The sequence below is a fragment of the Parus major genome, chromosome 4A (genome assembly GCF_001522545.3).
Source record: "Parus major isolate Abel chromosome 4A, Parus_major1.1, whole genome shotgun sequence".
Lineage (NCBI taxonomy): Eukaryota > Metazoa > Chordata > Aves > Passeriformes > Paridae > Parus > Parus major.
The window spans coordinates 18,244,703-18,262,150 of NC_031772.1; the positions used below are offsets into that span (position 1 = coordinate 18,244,703).

Sequence of the window (17,448 nt, forward strand, 5' to 3'; positions counted from 1 at the left end):
GGCCCCAGCGGCGGGAGGCGGGAGGACAGCGCGCACGCGCAGCGCGGCTCGGCGGGGCTGGGGGAGTGCTGAGGGGAGCCTGTACCGAGCCGCAGCGTGCGGCGGACAGCGCCGGGCTGCCCGCGTCACCCCCTGCGCGGGCTCCCGGGAGGTGATGACGAGCAGGTTGCGGCCGGTGTTGGTGATCGGAGGCGGCCACTCAAGTGCGCGCGCGCCCGCCCCTCGCCGCTCCCGAGCGGCGGGTAACGAGGCGGCGCGGGGAGCCGCTGAGAGAAGTTAGCCTTGGGGGTTATAGCGAAGCCGGAATAACCTTGTTGAAATCCTGTTTTCAGAGACTCGCTCTAAGCCCTCCGCGTACAAGGAAGCGGAATAGCTCTATTATCGTTAGCGTTTATAACTCCCCCGGCCTTCCTCCCCGCCGCCCCCGCCTCAGGTGCGCGCTCGCGCCGGTTCCCGCCCCTCAGGTGCGTGAGGGTCACCACTCGCCGCGAGGAGCGGCTCTCGAGGGGAGTTTTAATTTGCTGGTTACAGGGAAGCAGGGACAAAAAAAACCTCACTGGGTTTTAATTTGCTTTCAAAAAAAAGGAAAAAAAAAAAAAACAAAAAAGAAATCTCCTCCATTGTTAACCGTATTTATAATTCCCCTGCACGCGCGCCTTCCCCCCCCCTCAGGTGCGCGAGGGTCACGAGCCGGCGCCCTCGCCTCCTGAGGGAAGGCCGGGACAGGTGCTGATCCTACTTTTTTTAACCTCTTTTCCAGGTGTGTTTCTGTAACGGTTTTAATAATAAATAGCCGGGTAGCGCTTTCCACCGTTCCCCTCCTGTTTTTGCCCGCTGTGTCGCTCCCCGGGGCACCTGAGATGAAAATAAGGGAGGGAAGGCGGGCGTTGTGGAATTTTCCCGGAGCTTTGGGATTTGTTGGTGGGTTTGGAAAGCGAGTTATGTGTAGCGTAGTGGGGTGGTGAAAGAGAAGAAAATCCACATAGAAATAGCAAAACCGGGGGAAAAAATTCTCTCAGAATATTTCTACTTCATGGGAATGTCCCCATCAGCATATAGGTCTAAGCTATTATTGAGGTAATAAGCACTTAATTACTCACCTACTGCAAATCTAAAATAATCTAAAAACTATTGGTGTTTGTAATTGCAGTAGAAGAATGAAAAACAAAATTATGTGGGGGGTGTTGGTCCTTTTTAGTGTTAGCGTAGCTCCTATAAAGTGTTGACTCTGGTATGTGTCCAAATCAAAATTTCTGACCTGCAGCTACTCTAAGGAATGAGCTCACCTCCTCTTGCATGAGGTAAAAATGTGCCTCCATCCCTGTCTGTTGTTTCCAGGAAAATACTTTCCTCATAAATCATCTTTATTGTTTTTCAGGAGTTTCTAGACTGCAGCAAAATACAGGTGACTTGACAGTGAAAATTTTTGTTGTCTCCGAAAATAACATTTTATGAGCTACAGTTTTATCAGTGCTGCGTGCTCTTACTTCAGCACATTATCCATCTTATGTGGAGCTGCAGGTAAATCACACTCTTAAGCTAGAGAAAAAAAAAATAAATTAAGAGCCAAATTGTTACAAAATGAAATTATGTTCTCCTAGTTTTGTCAAAATGCTTTTTTCTTATTTAGCATTGAATGTTGCAGTAAATTGTGGAGAAGGTAAGTAATTGAGCAAATACCAAAAATACATCCTGTTTAGAAACGTGATAAGAAATGAGAAAATTATTCTGTACTTAAGGACCTGGTGTTTTTTCTACTCATCTTCATCTTTATATGGATCCATAGCCAATGGAAAGAAAGTGTTGAAACAACAGAAATAAAGTTATATATAGGATTATTAATAAGGTAGTGGTCTTTATTTTACTCTCAGTTAAATTATGGATGTTTGCTTTAACTGGTGTGAAACCCAAAAAGGTGTGAGAGCACTGGAAGAAATGATAGTTCTGATGCTGGGCATTTACATTATGGGCTTTAGTATTCAGAGGTTGTCTTGGTTCATGGCTCTGTCTGTGGGAAAGGTCATACAACCATAGAGTGGTGTGGATTGAAAGGGGACTTCAGTCAAGGGACACCTTCTACTATCACAGGGTGCTCCAAACCACATCCAGCCTTGCCTTGGACACTTCCAGGGCTTGCATGTGTTCAGTGTTTTTCCAATACAAACATATTGAAAATTTCACAGGGATGAAAGAGCAAGGGACAAGCAGAATGTGTGCTGGAAAGTGAAATAAATCCATGATTTATCTGCAAGGATGTACAGCTGTCACATTCAATATGACAGTGGTGACACTCAGGTGTTAGGGCAAGGTGTGGCAAACAGGAACACATTTGGCACAGTCTCGTATTTAATTGAAAAACCTCCATTTAATGCAACCTGGGTTTTGATTTAGTAAACAAGCCAAAATTACAGACATTTAAATGGATCTTGTGGCAGAGTGACACGTGTGATGGCATTGAGGCATGAGCTCCAAAGCAGGTGGTGCAATAATTTGCTGAATTGAATGTAAAATGAAGCATAACTTACTGTGTGACCTCTTTATAATGAGGGTCTGAGGTGTTAACAAGCCAAGAAAAGAAGTTTTTTAATTGGAAAAGGTACTTTGCTATAGCAGCTTTGTATTTAATATCTTGTGCTTTTAAATAATAGATTGAAGTCCAAGTTCAGCTGAAGTTTCTGTGGACTCTTTTATTTAATGTGTTTGTGTTCTCTCCCATAGGAACAATAACCATCCGGGTTAAAATAGACTATTTTAGCAAAAACACCTTTTGTGTCCCATGTCTGTATTTAAAAAATGTCTGTTTAGTATTGGGTTGAGAAGTAAATACTACAGGGAATTTTTTCAGCATGACTTACCAACCTTTATGGCTTCACAGGAAGAAATACAAGCTTCATTTTCAGTACTTTTTTAGGATGCTGTTTATTTGATGAAACCATTATGCTATAAAAACTGAAAGGTTTGTGGAAGGATGATGGTCTCTGGCAATGTTTATCCACACAAATCACTTCCTTTCTTGGAATCAGAAGTGTTCTTATATAGAGCATGAAACACAAAGAGCAGAAAAGCCAGGAGCTAAAACAAAGGACAGTATTAAATAAAGGCACTTTTGGGAGAACATGGAAAGGGAATGTTAATGTGGGTATGAGTGATTTTCAGTCTTCTTCCAATATCCACAAATCACCACACAGGCATTCTGCAGGAGGAGGAATATACAGCAAGTGATGTCAGGGTGGCTCTCAGAATTCCCTCATTTCAGACAGGAAGAGCTTGTTGGATAATGGGAATATACTCCTGGAGTTTGGAGAATGTATTGTAAGTCGGGTGGACAAACCCCCGTGCTTGATCAACTAATTCAAACTCCTTCCCCAGGGTGTTTTGCATCTCGCTGCAAGTTCCCATTATTTCATTCAGGAGTAGAAATGCAGAACTCATTAGGCAAATGTGGATATGTTCATTTGTTGAAGAAAGGCAAGTCAGGAGCTGTGTGTGACATTTAATGGAATTGATTTTGTGATACAAATATTTTGTAATGTCTAGAAGGGTTTTGGATTTGTGCAGGGGTCTGCAGCTCTGTGCTGGCTATACTGAAAATACCTGATGTAGATAACTTTTCAAAAATAATCTGACTATCAAGAGGTTGTCAAGTTCAGAGTTGATCCAGAGTTTTTTTGACCTGGATGATTACTGCAAGCAGCCATTTAGGGGCTTAAATTATGCTGTCTTTGTAAACTGATATTGTAAATATCTTATAATGAGATACTTTCCCATTTCTAGTCTAAGCTATCTGTATCCAAGAGTACATCTGTATTTTTCTTTATTTTTCCCAGTGATCAATATTTAGAAGTTAATTAATGAACCAAACTCACTGAGTGCCAGCAGGAGTAGTTTGTGCCAGAGGCCTTTCTTGAACAGGTATTTCTGGACAGTGGGACTTAGGAGGGCAGTTCTGCCAAAGCCTTGGCACTGCTCAGGATTCTCATAAGACTCAAGATGATTCAGATAAATGTCAGAAGGAATTTTCTGGCTGCTGGAAGTAGGCAGTTGTGTAATGCAGAGTTTTCTTTTGATATCAGCATGGTGTTAAACGGGCTCACTACCTTGCAAACTAGAACCACCAGTCAATCAGCTGAATTCAAACAGTCTGATGGTTTTCTATTTACATACAGTGAACAGCAGGAAACTTGGAGAGCTTGGCAAAAAGACCCACTGGTGCAAAGGATGGCATTTGGTTTATTATTATTTTAATTGCTAAGAGAGAGTATAACTAAAGTCCCTGGAGAAGTCTTCAAAGGAAGAAAGATAAATATTGAAAAATGTTATTTACAGCCTTTAGCGTTTCATCCATGTAAATACAAATTTAAATACAGGGGCTGATCACATCTACTGAATATTCTCCTTCCTAGAAGCAATGCTGACGAGTCAAACACAGCTGCCCAGAGAATGGTGGAATGCAAGGACTTGGTGCCTCCATCCGAGTGCACATCCTGATCTCGTGTTCCCGTGCTGGCAGAGTGTGACCGTGGATGGGCTCCTGTCAGGCTGGGCTGGAGTCCTTAATGGGCCTTTGAAATGTGCCAGCGTGAAGTGCTCAGTTTGTATTTTGCTTTGGGATGATGTTTTCTGGCTCATGGCATAGCTGCAGTCTGATAAAGGCCTGCGAGAGGATTTTCTTTGAGCTGTTGGCCATATTCCCCTCTCTCTGGTTTTGCAGCCTCCTGAGCTGATACTCTGACTGCAGTTAATCACTCTCTGATGGAGTTCACTAAAAAATATCCTCATTAGTCCAGAAGAGTTTAATAATTTTTTCCTTGGATTATTTTGAAAAACAGCTGTGCTACTGCACTTAGGTTGAAAGGGATTTTATGATCCATATTATGCACAGCAACAGATGAGGGGAATAACTTCTTGACATAACTGTGGTCAGAGAAGATAATCTGATCCACTCTGAAGGCTTAGAAGTCATTATCTAGTGGATGAAAGGGACTCTCCTCTAAATATTTATTAACATATGCTTGGGATACATTTAAAACACATCTATCTGATGGATAAAATTTGGGATAAAGATAATGAAAAAGAAAAACAGTTTTTATTGACAAGACTGAGATTAAACATGCCAGAGGAGGTGCTTTGTATCCCATTCCAACTCTAACAACATCCGAAACGAGCTTATTTAAAGTGATTCCTTTGTCAACTGTGGTTGTTCTGAGTGCAGTCAGTGGCTTCAGTGGCTCCTCTGAGCAGTTTGTCAGGGCAGGGTGGTGTTTCCTGACTGCTTGGTTAGAATCTGCAAGATGATGATTGGAATATGTTGAATGTGAAGCTGGTAAATAACTGTGTTTTATTCCAGTTTTGCCATAAATGAGAAGGGAAATCTGAAGCAATCCATTTCTAATACACAAATACAATGAATGGTGTATTGTGTGTTTTAGCTGTACTTGCCATTTCACCTTGTTGATATGAAAATTAATCAGAGAAAAAAAAATAAATCTGCAGACTAGAAGTTTTCTCTCTCTCCATTTCTGTGTCACTGCTAAGCCTCACAAAAGCCCTCTCCTGGTTTCCATAGAAATGGCCCTTCTGCTGATTTGAGGTAAAGGTTCACTTCCCTTTCTTCTTGTATATCTAAAGTCTGAGTTTCCGGAGAGATTATTTTATTTTTGACATCCTTCATGTATATAAGGACAGCCCAGGTAGAGGGGCTGGTGGAACTGGGGAAACTTCCTCTCTCACAAGGAAAAAAAATCCAGATTTATTTGACGGAAGAGCAGAGAAAAAAGGCATGTGTGTGTCACTTGTGCATTTCAGTGAATCTGAACAGAACCAGCTCTGTGTGTGCACGTCCCACAACGTGCTCTGGCTCCTAAAACATCCCTGTGATCCCACCAGAACATCAGTGAGCGGATTTAGGAGATCCTGAGTTAAAGACAGGCAGATGTGGTCTCAATTTCTCATTGGGCTGAGTTTTATATCTATTTATATACACAAGATTTTCTGTATACACTTTGTTTGCATTAGAATACACCCATTTCTTTGAACCATGTGATAGGAGATAGCTAGGAAATATATTTGGGAACCACCCACAAAATGTTTACAGTGGATAATCTTAATCTGTGTTACAGGATTTCTTCCTAGTTTTGTTTGAGACATATACGTCTACAAAGATGTCATTCAGAATTTAGTTCTGATGAGTGTTATTCTTGGAAATTCCAACAGAATTGCTTTCATGGAGTTACTCTAACAGAGTTATTTTAAAATAAATGGGGAATAGCGAGGCATATCCTCAACTTTGTTATCCAGTGTTTTGAATCCAGATGATGAGAGCTTTGACAAGTTCTGTCCATGGCGTTCAGTGCATTATCAGTGCTCACTGACGCAAAGGAAAGCAGAATTTATTCTGCTGTTTCTGAGAGCAAGAGTTTGATGTTGCTGAAATAAGTGATGCATGATTTCATAATGCTGTTTTCTGTTCCTGTTCTGCTTTTTTCCCCTTTTTATTACCTTTGCTCCCCTTGACATTTTCAGGAATATTAAATTTTCCCAATAGAGCTGTTCACTTGTATACTGGCAAAAAGGTCATATTAAGAAATTCCAAAGACTAGTACTACTGAAGAGCTTGGGGATTTTTTTAGTGCTTTGGGTTTTCTTTCTGCTTTTTCCAGACTCATTGCTTGTCTTGAAGATACCATTGCTACCTTCTCACTTGCCAACATGGAACAGTAATTAAAGCAAACCCCACTGTGATCATGTCCTTAATTTGTGCTTTTCCAGGAGTGCCCATGAAGTGAACATTTCTTTTGTGGTTGCTCAGTTGCAGGTGACAGCTTCAAAATACCCTCTCAGCTACTTTGGGAGAGTTGTTGCCTTCAGCCCCAAAAAAGTGTCAGGGATAAAATCAATGGCCTGAGACTGCTCCTGTTTCACTTCAGATGTTTAAAGATGTCAAGTAAATTCTTTATTTGCTTTTTGGTGATTTGTTTGTAGTAACAGTTCTGTTTCCATTCCATTTGTGCTCAAATTTTTGAGCAATAATATGTGCAGTCCTAGAAGATTGAGGTAATACTTATCTTCCAAATTATCTGGCATTTCCTAATGTGAGAAATTCTTACAGTGGAACAAATCTTGGCAGGTTTGGTATATCCTGCACCTGTAACTATTGCTTGAATACAATTCCATAGGGCAGAGATGATCTGTGTTATTTAATTAAATGCAGTATGTTGGTTTAGCAACATTATTATGTTCCTTAAGTATTTCAAAGTGTTTTAAATGGTTTTGCTGTTTTCAAAAAGTAGCATTCTTTTCAGTCCATTTAATTGTAAATATTTATTAACATCTACAGTTTCCTCTAATAATATAAATGGAACAAACCAAACACACCCAGATTGTTATATTTTCTGCAATAGTACTCTCTTTTATAATCAGTTCTCTTGGTTTTCTGTGTATATGTGTGATCAGACTAGAACTATCTGTACTGAATCTTCAGCTGTATCATTCTTTGTGTCAGTGTCTGAAACAAATTACCTGCTAGCAAAGATACCGAGAGATGAATCTTAGCAGCACAAAGTCCCTGAGATTTTTTTCAATAATTAAAATATTTTGGTTATAGGTTCAGATTTCCTGCTTAGAGATCAGCACTCTGAAGGCAGATAAATGAAAATGGTCCCTTGAAAAGTTGAGTTTCCAAGGTGAGGGATGGCAATGGTGAAGAAATCCATTCTTGCTTTTTCTTTTTTCCTGTTTTGTTTTTTTTCCTTCTGTTCATTCTGAAACCATGACTTGATGAATGTCATTAGGCTGTAATCCATTTATTCCATGTGGTGGTGGGAAGAGAGAATTTGACAGTTCATTTGGACTGAGTGAACCAGAGTCACTCTGAGCTGAGCCCCCGCTGCCATCAAACTGCGAGATTTTCTTCTTGATCATTTTTCTCTCTTTTGCTCGGCGATTCTGGAACCAGATTTTCACCTGGGGTGTTATAAATGATACCTGATTAATTCAAAGTGCTGCTCAAATTTTTACAGTAATTATTGCAATGGAAAGGTAGGTAAGTACAAAAACACTATATAAAAAACCCAAAGCAAGCAAGCAAAAAGCCATGAGGAAAAAAAGCCCCAAAGCCAAAACCAAAAAACCCTCCACAAACCAAAATATTGAATGTGTGCAGTGAAATGTTTTTGCATTATTCTGTATTAATTTTTGGCAGCATAATCAATGGAAAAGTGATTCTTTCTTGATTTCTTTTTTCCTTGGGCTTGGTGTAAAGTGAACATACTGTGTTATATTTAGGAACACAAAAATCAATGCACTCACTGAGACTCAGAGGCCACAGGGTTCATCATTTCAACTTTGCTAGTGTCATAATTTAGGAAGATGCAATTATGGATTAATTGTGAAGATTTCTTTATTATCTGTGTTACAGATTTATTCAAAGCCAAGTAGTGAGGGTTCTTTTTCTTCATTTATGTTGTGATTTTTGTGTGTGTGTATATTCTTATATATTTAAAAGTTTTGATTTGTTTTATTACTGGAATATATATTTAAATATGTCTTTTACAGATACATATGTACTGTTATATGTATAAATAGATATATCAGCATTATTTAAGTCAGTCAATTTCCCAGGCTTATTGTGCAGGTGAAGGACTTAACCTATTTAAAATCCACTTTCGGTATCTCTGTTTTCTTTCCTTATGTGAATGTGTGAATGAGGAGGAACTTCTGTTTGTGTTTTCCTTCTTGCTAACTGTGTTAATTCTCAGTATTTGCTGAAGCCTTTAAGGTATGTTGAATACAATATACCTTAAAAAATCTCAGTGTTTTATATTTCTTTTTTATTACCTTGCTGGTATTGGCATGAAGAAGCATTTAACTTTGTCTGTCCTGTGGAAATGCAGATCAATTATGTATTTTGTCTACATTATACTTGAAGGAACTTCACCAGTTAAAGATGGGGTGGCATTAGGAACAGCAACTCTGTAAAAGGAAACTGCTGATTTTCTGCAGGATCATTGGTGACTCCAGGCATGTCTGTGTTCTAAATCAGCCAGCTTGCAGAACATTAATGTGGAGCTTGCAAATCTCTCATAATTACAGTTCTCTGCAAATTTTCTAGTGCAGCTCTATCCTACTATGTGACAAACTTCATCCATTATAAACTTGGTGTTTTCTTGTTCCTTCCTGGGAACACTCACAGTCTGTGCAGTGTCTCTGTACTATTTGGGTCTGGGACTGAACATCACCACACTAAAATATGTTTATAAAATTCCAGTGCTTGATCCTAAAATACCATTGATTGTCTCTGCATTCCTACGTTTCCAGCCTCCACTGGTCCCTCTCTATTTCATGCTCTTCCACAGACACAGTGCAGAATCAGAGGAGGTCACTGAAAGAGGAACATTTTAAGAGACCTGAATGTGTATACTTAGAACAAAAGCTTGTAAAATTCTAAAAAAAGAAATATCTATTTATATTTTCCTCAGGGCAATAATCTGATTTTCAAATGAGGTGTCTGATTCAGCACCACCAAATCTGCCCTTCTCCTCCAGCTGTAGCAGAACCACTGCAGTTCTGGAGGCTTGGATCCAGCAGTTACTACATCCACACACTGCAGAGCTGTGCTTGGGAAAGGTGCTCTCCAACACAGGGATTTTAGGGAATTCTCATCCTGAATTCCTCTAGTGTCTGTATGAACACAGCTAACATAACAGAGCTCTGCTCAGGAGCCTGGCTTTATCCAGAGCAGAGATTAAATATGTGCAAGATATGAGTGAAGGCAGAGCTGCTCTCCAAGGAAGCACTTGAACATTCCCTGGATGGATAGTCTTGGCTACACATATGTGTGGCAAAAAGAGATCCTGACTTGAAAACCCAAGGCTGTAAAACCCCCCAGAATATGCTGAAATCTGGCAGAGGAAGAATGTGGTCTGTGGAAATAGTGACAATATATTTGTAACAAAAAATCCCATAGATATCTCGTTGGATTGAGTTTTAACTTTCCTGTCTTTCAGCTAAAATATACCAAATGCTTTGGATTTTTTTGCTGGCCATGATTTGGTGTGATTTCAAGGAGAAATAAAATTATGAATGTTGTAACTATTGGGACCATAGCTAAGATCCCACTATGCTGAAGTATTTAAATTCCAGCTGTCTAGCAAGCTAGAAGGTAAGAAAAACTACTTTTTAAAGTATAAATTAATTCTTAATGTTGAGTTCCATATAACTTGAGTTTGTCAAATGTGCCTGTTAATAACTGTGGGGTTGTGTAGTGGATTCTCTGTGTGTCAAATGCAGAGGAAGGAGGTGGCTGCTGCTGTCCCCTGGCAGTGCCTGAGCACTGTGGGCACACCTGAGGGGTTCCCTCTGTACCTGTCTTTCGGAGAGTCCCAGGTTTGCTGCAAGTTCTGACTTCCTCCTGATTGTAATGTATCTGTTGCAGTGAAATTCCTTCTCTAATTCCAGTCTCTGGTGATCTGTGTAAACAACCCGGTACTTTTCTTTTGTTCTTGTTTTACCTGGTTAGGAAAGAAAGATTATTCATATATTGAATTCGATTTTCCATAGCAGCTTGCAAACAGGCATTTCACAGACATTAATTAAACTACAGAATACTTGTATGGGATTATTTGCAGTGGTCAACAGAGGATGAACAGAGGTGCAGGATGAAGTAACATAGTATTGGTTACCATAAGTGTCTTTCCCTCTTTATTTCCCTTTCTCTGTAAACATACATGTAAATGTGAAGGTCTTAAGTGATAAACACCCTGAAGCATCTTAAATTATTTATAGCAGTACCTAATTGGTGCTGGCTATATTAATCTCAAAGGGGTTTGTTTCATTTCAGTGCTCAGTGAAGTATTTCTGTGTCTGTGAGAGCATAAATACCCGGGATTTAAAGACTGAGCTTCAGTCACAATTTGTGCAGCTGTACCGTGGCCTAATTCTTTACCTGAGTTTCTAAAGATTGTTTCTCTGGCATGAAGATGTGTGCTACTAGAAATGTTCTTCCTTTCTTGTGTGGCCATAGGATAAACTTAGAAATTCAATAATAATTTCATTTACTTTGTCTAAAAGGTCCAGTCTTGCAAGGTGCTGAATGCCTGTAGGATTTCCTGAGAGTATTCTGTGCTGGGCTTCCCTTTTGAGTTGGAGGTACCTGACAAATTGTAAGATGAAGCAATAAAATCTTGTAAAGGGATTTCAGAATCATCCTCTCTCTAAATAAAAGAGATACTCTTAGATATATTGGATAAATACCATTAAGAGAAGCATTACTAAATGTTTAGAAGGTATCTCTCATTTAATATAATTTTTAAGCAATTCTTCATGTAATAATAATCCAGAGAGATCAGTTTTCAACTTATTTGTTCTCCTTTGCACTTTCAAGAGCCAACTAGATAGTTTTCCTTTTTTCTTCTGATCTTCCCAGGTTTTTTTTGATGTGAGTTTTCTGGGACAAACTGTAGGACAAAGACTCCTTTAAAGTGGTTCCCTAAAATCCATTGAGGTGTTAAGATGAAGCACACGCCACACAAAGGAGCGACAAGGAGATCTTATCAAGAACCCCTTTCACATTCAGAAACACAAGCCAATTGGTTTGGAATTTACAAGCCCTAAACAAATGTCAGACGCTTTCATCTTAGCAGAGGAAAAAGGGACAGAAATAGATGAAGGAATATTTTTTTCCTCAGTTCTCTTTAATTTTGGACAGACACTGAGGACAGGCTGGGATATTTTTATCTGAAGGTAGACATAGCTGAAGTACGCGTAATTAGGATTATTTCCCCAAATCCTTACACTTCAACTTCCAGCATAGAAGATTTTCCTGCCAAATTTGCAGAACCAAATCATCCAACTAAATTTACTTTTCTTTTGCTACAAATCATTGGCTTTGAAATATTTGCCCTCAGTGATAGTTCTAATGCTAACAATAGTATAGATATTCAGGTTCCTTGTAAACTGAGGGCTTAGAGGGAATCTTTGAAAACAAGTTAAAATTCAACAAGGTTATTCCGGCCTCACTATAATCAGCAAATATAACCATGATTTGAGGGGGTGGAGAAAAGGAGTAGTTTTCCCCATTCCCCTTGGTCATAAAATTCACAGAGTATTTCTTCTGAAGACAATAAAGCTGGGAGAAGGCCTCTTTATTTGCTGTGAAAATCATCACCCTTTCCGGCAATATAACTCCTGAAGAAAAGAGGGAGAAGGAAGAGACAAGACTGCATATCAAAGCAAAGTGAAGTGTTAAAAGGGTCTGTTGCCTCAATATGACAGATAGGCCTCAAAACCTCAGACAATGTAGGCCAGTGGAAAATAGATGTCACAACTAATTTACAAAGAAAAATAAATTAGCATTAAAGCAGGGGCCTGGCCTTTTTTCCTGCTTTTCTGTTTTACCTTCTGGCCGTGTTTCTGCTATTCTGTAATCTGAATTACTTGTACATCACTTCTTGTTTAAACAAAGACATAAAATGTGTTGGCTATAGTTAAAAAAATTCCTGTGGCTGAGCTTGTAACATACGAAAATCGTGTTGATCTTTTGTTTAGTCCTGTTGAAGTCCCTTCTCTTTCTGAGAAGGGTCACTCCCAGATCAAGTTTCATATGAAGTTTAAAACCTTTTTCTGGGCCCCTTAGATACCTTTCCAGTAAGTTTTACACTTGGAAGGTTCTCTTGCTCTCAGAAAATATACCTCTTACCCTGTCGGTTATGCAGGGTGTAGAAAATAATTGGAAGTTCTGCTTCAGCATAACTGAAGTCAGTGGCAGATTTTATCATAGATTTTCAGTAAAACCAGGATCAGACTATCAGGAATTCTTTAGATGTTCTTTTCCTCACTTGGAGGGTCTTACTGGGAAGATCTCTTTACCAAGACCACTTTCAGTGTTTGGTTTTTAAAAATTTCTTATTGCCATGTATATTTGCAGTGTTTGTGTGTTTGAAGTCAAACAAGGGTTGGTTCTGTATATGCAGTTACAGTCTTTTAGTCACAGGATGTATCATTTCAGATCACGTTTTATCTGTTGAAAGGACAGAGTACTTCTGTCTTTATGATCTCATTTCATCCTGAAGATTGACTTGGTCAGGTAAATTTTCATTTTACTTTACCTGCAGTTTAATATTTTTTGTTATCAAATGCTAAATAAGAATATTGAATCAGAATATAGTGTATTTAATAGAGTCTAAACAGAGAGGAGACAATTCCCACTGACATCCCCTCACTCAAAAGAATTCCCACTGTCTTTAGGACAGTATTTCAGGAGGCTTCCTCATCAGATGTCTTGTGGTTTCTGTTACTCCATCCTGCTCACGTACACTGCTGTGTGTCCGCACTGGTGGGGTTAAAGACATACACATTTATGCATAGAAAAGTCTTTGTAGAGTTTAGGGCTGTAATTCTGGCATTTTAAGGCAACAAACTTTATTAAGCAGGGATAAAATTGAAGGAGAGGAAGCAGTAGCTACTTTGATAACCCAAATAATATTATGGCAGTAAGGAAAAACAGCAAGTGTGTTTCAAAGAGGGGTTATAATGGCATCAAATCAATTTTCTTCTAGAGAAAGCATTGATAAGGTGGTACAAAGCAGTTACATGCATAATTTTAGCATGTAATTTATTTGAATTTTCTTCCATTTATCACAATTTTTCTGTGTTAATTCTGGATTAAAATTTTAAATTAAATTTAAATTAAAATCCATTTAAAAAAAAAAAAAAGAAAAGCCAAATCTCTTTGGTACTTTTCTTGTTTTGCACAATTACCACATTTGTGCTTTACTCTCACATTCTCTTTTTTTTAAGGTGGGTTGATGCCTTGAGCTCACTTCTGTGAAGTCCTGGCTGTTTTTAACACTTCAAAGGTTTGGGTTCTAGGAATGCACAGCCTCAGGACATGCAGCTATTGATGGGCTCTGTTCCACCTGTCCCAAATGGTTCATAAAGTATTGCAGAATGTCTGTAAATCCTGTGTAAGCACTTTTCAGACTAGAGATGAATTTAGCCCCAAACTGTCTCTGAATTGCAAATCTATTTTATCAATTTGGATAAACGCATGAAAAACCTTTCAGGGTCTTCCAAGACTGTTCAATAAGTATAAAGCAAGGTTTTAGATTTTCAAGTGTGTTAGATTTTAACAATGTCATTCTTCAAGAATGCCAGACATTGAAAATTCAGTTCTAACATGACACAGCCAGGGCTGCCTCATTAACATTCAGTAGTCTCAGCTGAGTTTGATCTACACTCAAGTCTTGCATCACTTCTCCACCTGGCAATCTCCAATGATGTTAATGAAGTTACTGGGATTTCCATGAGTATACAGAAGGGGGGAAAGCAGACTCAATCTGCCTGACTTTAAAGGCCTTTGTCGAGGCTCCAAGTGGCAGGAGAGCATTGTGATATCCTCATGTTCACCAGGCATTTTATATTTAGTAACAGAGGCAAAACAATGCGTGCCTGCTTTATAATTAAGAAACAATTACCAGGCTAATTTTGCTCCTGAGTAATAACCATTTGAAGGAGGATTGTGTCTGAAGCAGCAGTGCAGATTTTGTGTGTCTTCTAAGATTACCCCAATTGTAATTGCTCTGCTTTCTTTCCAGCATTTCTTTGATGCTCCCTAACACACACTTACTACTTTTAACCTTAACAACAGATTTAGCAAACCTTGCTACACCCAGTTTCCACCTTGGGAATATACATGGAAAGGTTCATCTGGCAGGCAGCTTGTGGCAAGAACAGGCGAATCAGTGAGTGGCACTTGCAGGAAAGAGATTTTTAATTGTGTGATTGTGGAAGCTGAAAAATTCTGTCATGTAAGGAAAGTAAAACTGATATGAAATTAAATGAAAAGGAAGCTTAACCAAGGAATTTTGTGATCTGCAAACAAAATAGTCTATGCTGATTGTTTGAGACAGATTGCTTCTCTAGGAGTATATGTGCTCACCTAATAAATCTGGGCAGAAAAATATGAGACACAGGAAAATTGCAGAAAATTACATAATCACTGCAGTTATATCAGAGCACGTAGTTTTCTTTATAATTAATGAGAAGTCTGTAAGGTTTAAAAAGATCAACCTGATTCTATATTGACATCTCCCCTGCAGCACAAAATAACAGTGTAGTATTTCTGTCTGTAACTGTTAAATGCTGCTGCATTGCTCATAACACTTTGATGATTATCATATTTATCACAAAAAATGCTTTAGAGAATGTTCCAACAGGGAATCCTGGAGCTGAGCACCAGCCATGTCTGACCACTTCAGCAATTCCACTACAGCAACCACATAAAGCCTTTATGGGAGAAAGTGAAACTAGCACAAATTTAGTTAAAACTGCATTAAACAGCAGTAGGTTAAATAAATGTCATAAATGACCCACCAACCTATGTGCTTCAAGTAAAGTTAATTATTTCTAAGCTCAGTGATAGCAGAAGATGCTTTCTGAGGTTGGAAGTTGAATTTGCACTCACCAGCAGCGTTGGTTTGCACCGTTTTCCTCATCCACTCATAAGAGCTGTGCCTTTGGCTGTTGGGAGAGATTTGCTGGGCATTAATTGTATCTACAGGAGGTAACCCCGCAGCAGCAGCAGCAGCAGTGGGGTGCAGGGAGCTGTAATCAGCAGAGCTGTAGGAGCCCTGCCCGGGGGACGAGCCATTGATGTGGGCAGCGGGCACGGCGCTGGAAGGGCCTGGGCCATAGGCGCTCCAGTCCTCGCGCTGGGGGCCGTAGTGGGAGCCCCAGGCCGGTGCTGGCTGCCCGTGGGTGTCCAGGGCTGGCACAGGGTGGTATCCCATGTAGTCAGAGTAGGCTGGAGCAGACACGAAGTTTTGCACGGGCAGGTTGTTGCTGGCCCTGGCAGATCCTGGGTACATGCTGGGCTCCTTCTCCAAGAGCGAGCTCACGTACATGGCTGTCCCGGACTGTAAACACGGCGTCACAACATCTTGTTCCTCAATGTCTTCTTTTACTGCCCAAAAATATTTGTGTTGGGTTTTCTCTAATAATGCCACTCTGCTTGGAATCTCCTACTTCATCCTCTTTTATTATCAACTGTGTTACCAGGTGCTGGTGGTAATGGTTTACCAAGATCTTGTCTGACGTCAGCCCAACTGCCTGCCTCATAATTACATTTACATTCAAATGAAGGGCTGACCAACCCCACCTTGCTGCTGGTTCTGGTGCTTTCTCTTTCAGAGAACTTTTATCTATCCTATTATCCTGCCCTGATATTCCACAGCGATCCCAGTCCTGTAAGATGATGCAACAGTTGCTTGGGTTTGTAACTTAAATAGTTAAGTAAATAGATCTTTCTAAAAGAAATTAGAATGGTAACTATAATAGCAATGTTTAACATTCTTCTTGTCTGAAGCCTTTATTTTGTCAGGTATTATCAATCGACAAATAAATCTGTTACCCTCTTAATTTCTCATATAATTAAAGCAATCTCCTTTTTAGTCTTTAACGGATACAGTTAATTTGAATAATTGTAATTCAATAACTTCAAAATATGGAGCACCTTGTTAACAGCATGTCTTGAGTATAACTGTTTCAAAAATGTTCCTCTCATTGTTGATGTTTGTAGGAGGTTTTCCAGAGTGAGAGTTTAAAGCTCTGACTGTAAGACACATGTTCACACTCTCCCCATACAGAGTGATTTAAGAGATCCCTTCATCTGGTGGCTGTTGCAAACTGATAAATTTTAAAAAGCAGACAATAAATCTTCCTAACAAAGATGGTGCCAGAAGTACAAAGAAAATGACTGTAAAAAGTAGTGAAAAAAGTCTTTGATTAGGCCCAGGAATATTGTTGGCTTCTGTTTCAAGCCAGCCTTTATCTGCCTGAAGGTTCCTTCCTCTGAGGCTGTTGGCTGTAGTCTGCTTTCCTTGGCAGCTTGGGCCAGGGAAATCAGCAGGGAGAGACATCTGGGTTGTTAAGTTTGTGGATCAGAAGTGCCCTGATGCTGCTCTGTGACACACGGGTGCTCCCTGGGTCAGTGTTCTTCATGTCCCTCTGAGAAAAATGATTCTGAAAGTGTCTTTATATCCTGTTACTAACAGCTTGTTATTAACAGGAGAACTAAACCACACCCTAGGACTTTAGAATTGCCTCTCTGGGTTGTGTAGCTGCAATTTGTGGAGTGAATTCGCTGTATTTTTATTTTGGATGGGTCTCTTTGCAATGAGCTATTTGTAAGGGCTATGCTTGCAAAAGAGGTGCAAATTACAATGAGTTGTTTCCCTTTTCAGAGGTGTGGGTTTTCATTCAGTATCCTTTGTATTTTGACACTGCTCTGTATTCACACATCCCTTCTAATTCCAGCACTAAAGGATTCTAACTGTGTACTTACAGACAGGAAAGATTTTACTCTTCTCTTTAGGACTGGGCTTTTCTTTGGGGAAAGAATTTGTACTGAGAAGTGTGTCAAAATCTTTGTAATTAATTTTGGTATATTTACAG

The 17,448-nt window shown here is 39.6% G+C and overlaps 1 protein-coding gene and 1 long non-coding RNA gene across 8 annotated transcripts in view; one reads left to right on the forward strand and one right to left on the reverse strand.

Annotated features, from left to right (window-relative positions):
* Positions 1-48: 48 nt before the first annotated feature.
* The window catches only part of LOC107203845, a 35,228-nt gene continuing 17,828 nt past the window's right edge, over positions 49-17,448 (forward strand). For 5 of the 7 annotated variants that reach the window (XR_004497340.1, XR_004497339.1, XR_004497342.1 and 2 more), the window contains exons 1-4: positions 49-464; positions 1,379-1,521; positions 7,604-7,682; positions 10,005-10,159. This is a non-coding gene — a long non-coding RNA (uncharacterized LOC107203845). The remainder of the gene's footprint in view (positions 465-1,378; positions 1,522-7,603; positions 7,683-10,004; positions 10,160-17,448) is intronic. The other 2 variants (XR_004497341.1, XR_004497345.1) reach the window with 2 other exon arrangements.
* On the reverse strand, positions 7,699-15,958 carry CDX4 (caudal type homeobox 4). The gene is made up of 3 exons (XM_015626328.2): positions 15,461-15,958; positions 10,363-10,508; positions 7,699-7,962 (listed from the first exon to the last, which is right to left on the reverse strand). The coding sequence occupies exons 1-3, from the start codon at positions 15,897-15,899 to the stop codon at positions 7,756-7,758; spliced, it is 792 nt and encodes a 263-aa protein (XP_015481814.1). The 5' UTR covers positions 15,900-15,958; the 3' UTR covers positions 7,699-7,755.

Bases quoted from the DNA above. Each gene is read 5' to 3' on its own strand.
- CDX4 (XM_015626328.2), bottom strand. From the start codon at position 15,899: ATGTACGTGAGCTCGCTCTTGGAGAAGGAGCCCAGCATGTACCCAGGA. The intron at 10,509-15,460 runs GTGAGTGCAAAT...TTTCCTAACCAG, and splicing joins GGTGCAAACCAACGCTGCTG to GTAAAACAAGAACAAAAGAA. The intron at 7,963-10,362 runs GTACAGAGGGAA...ATAACACCCCAG, and splicing joins TGGGACTCTCCGAAAGACAG to GTGAAAATCTGGTTCCAGAA.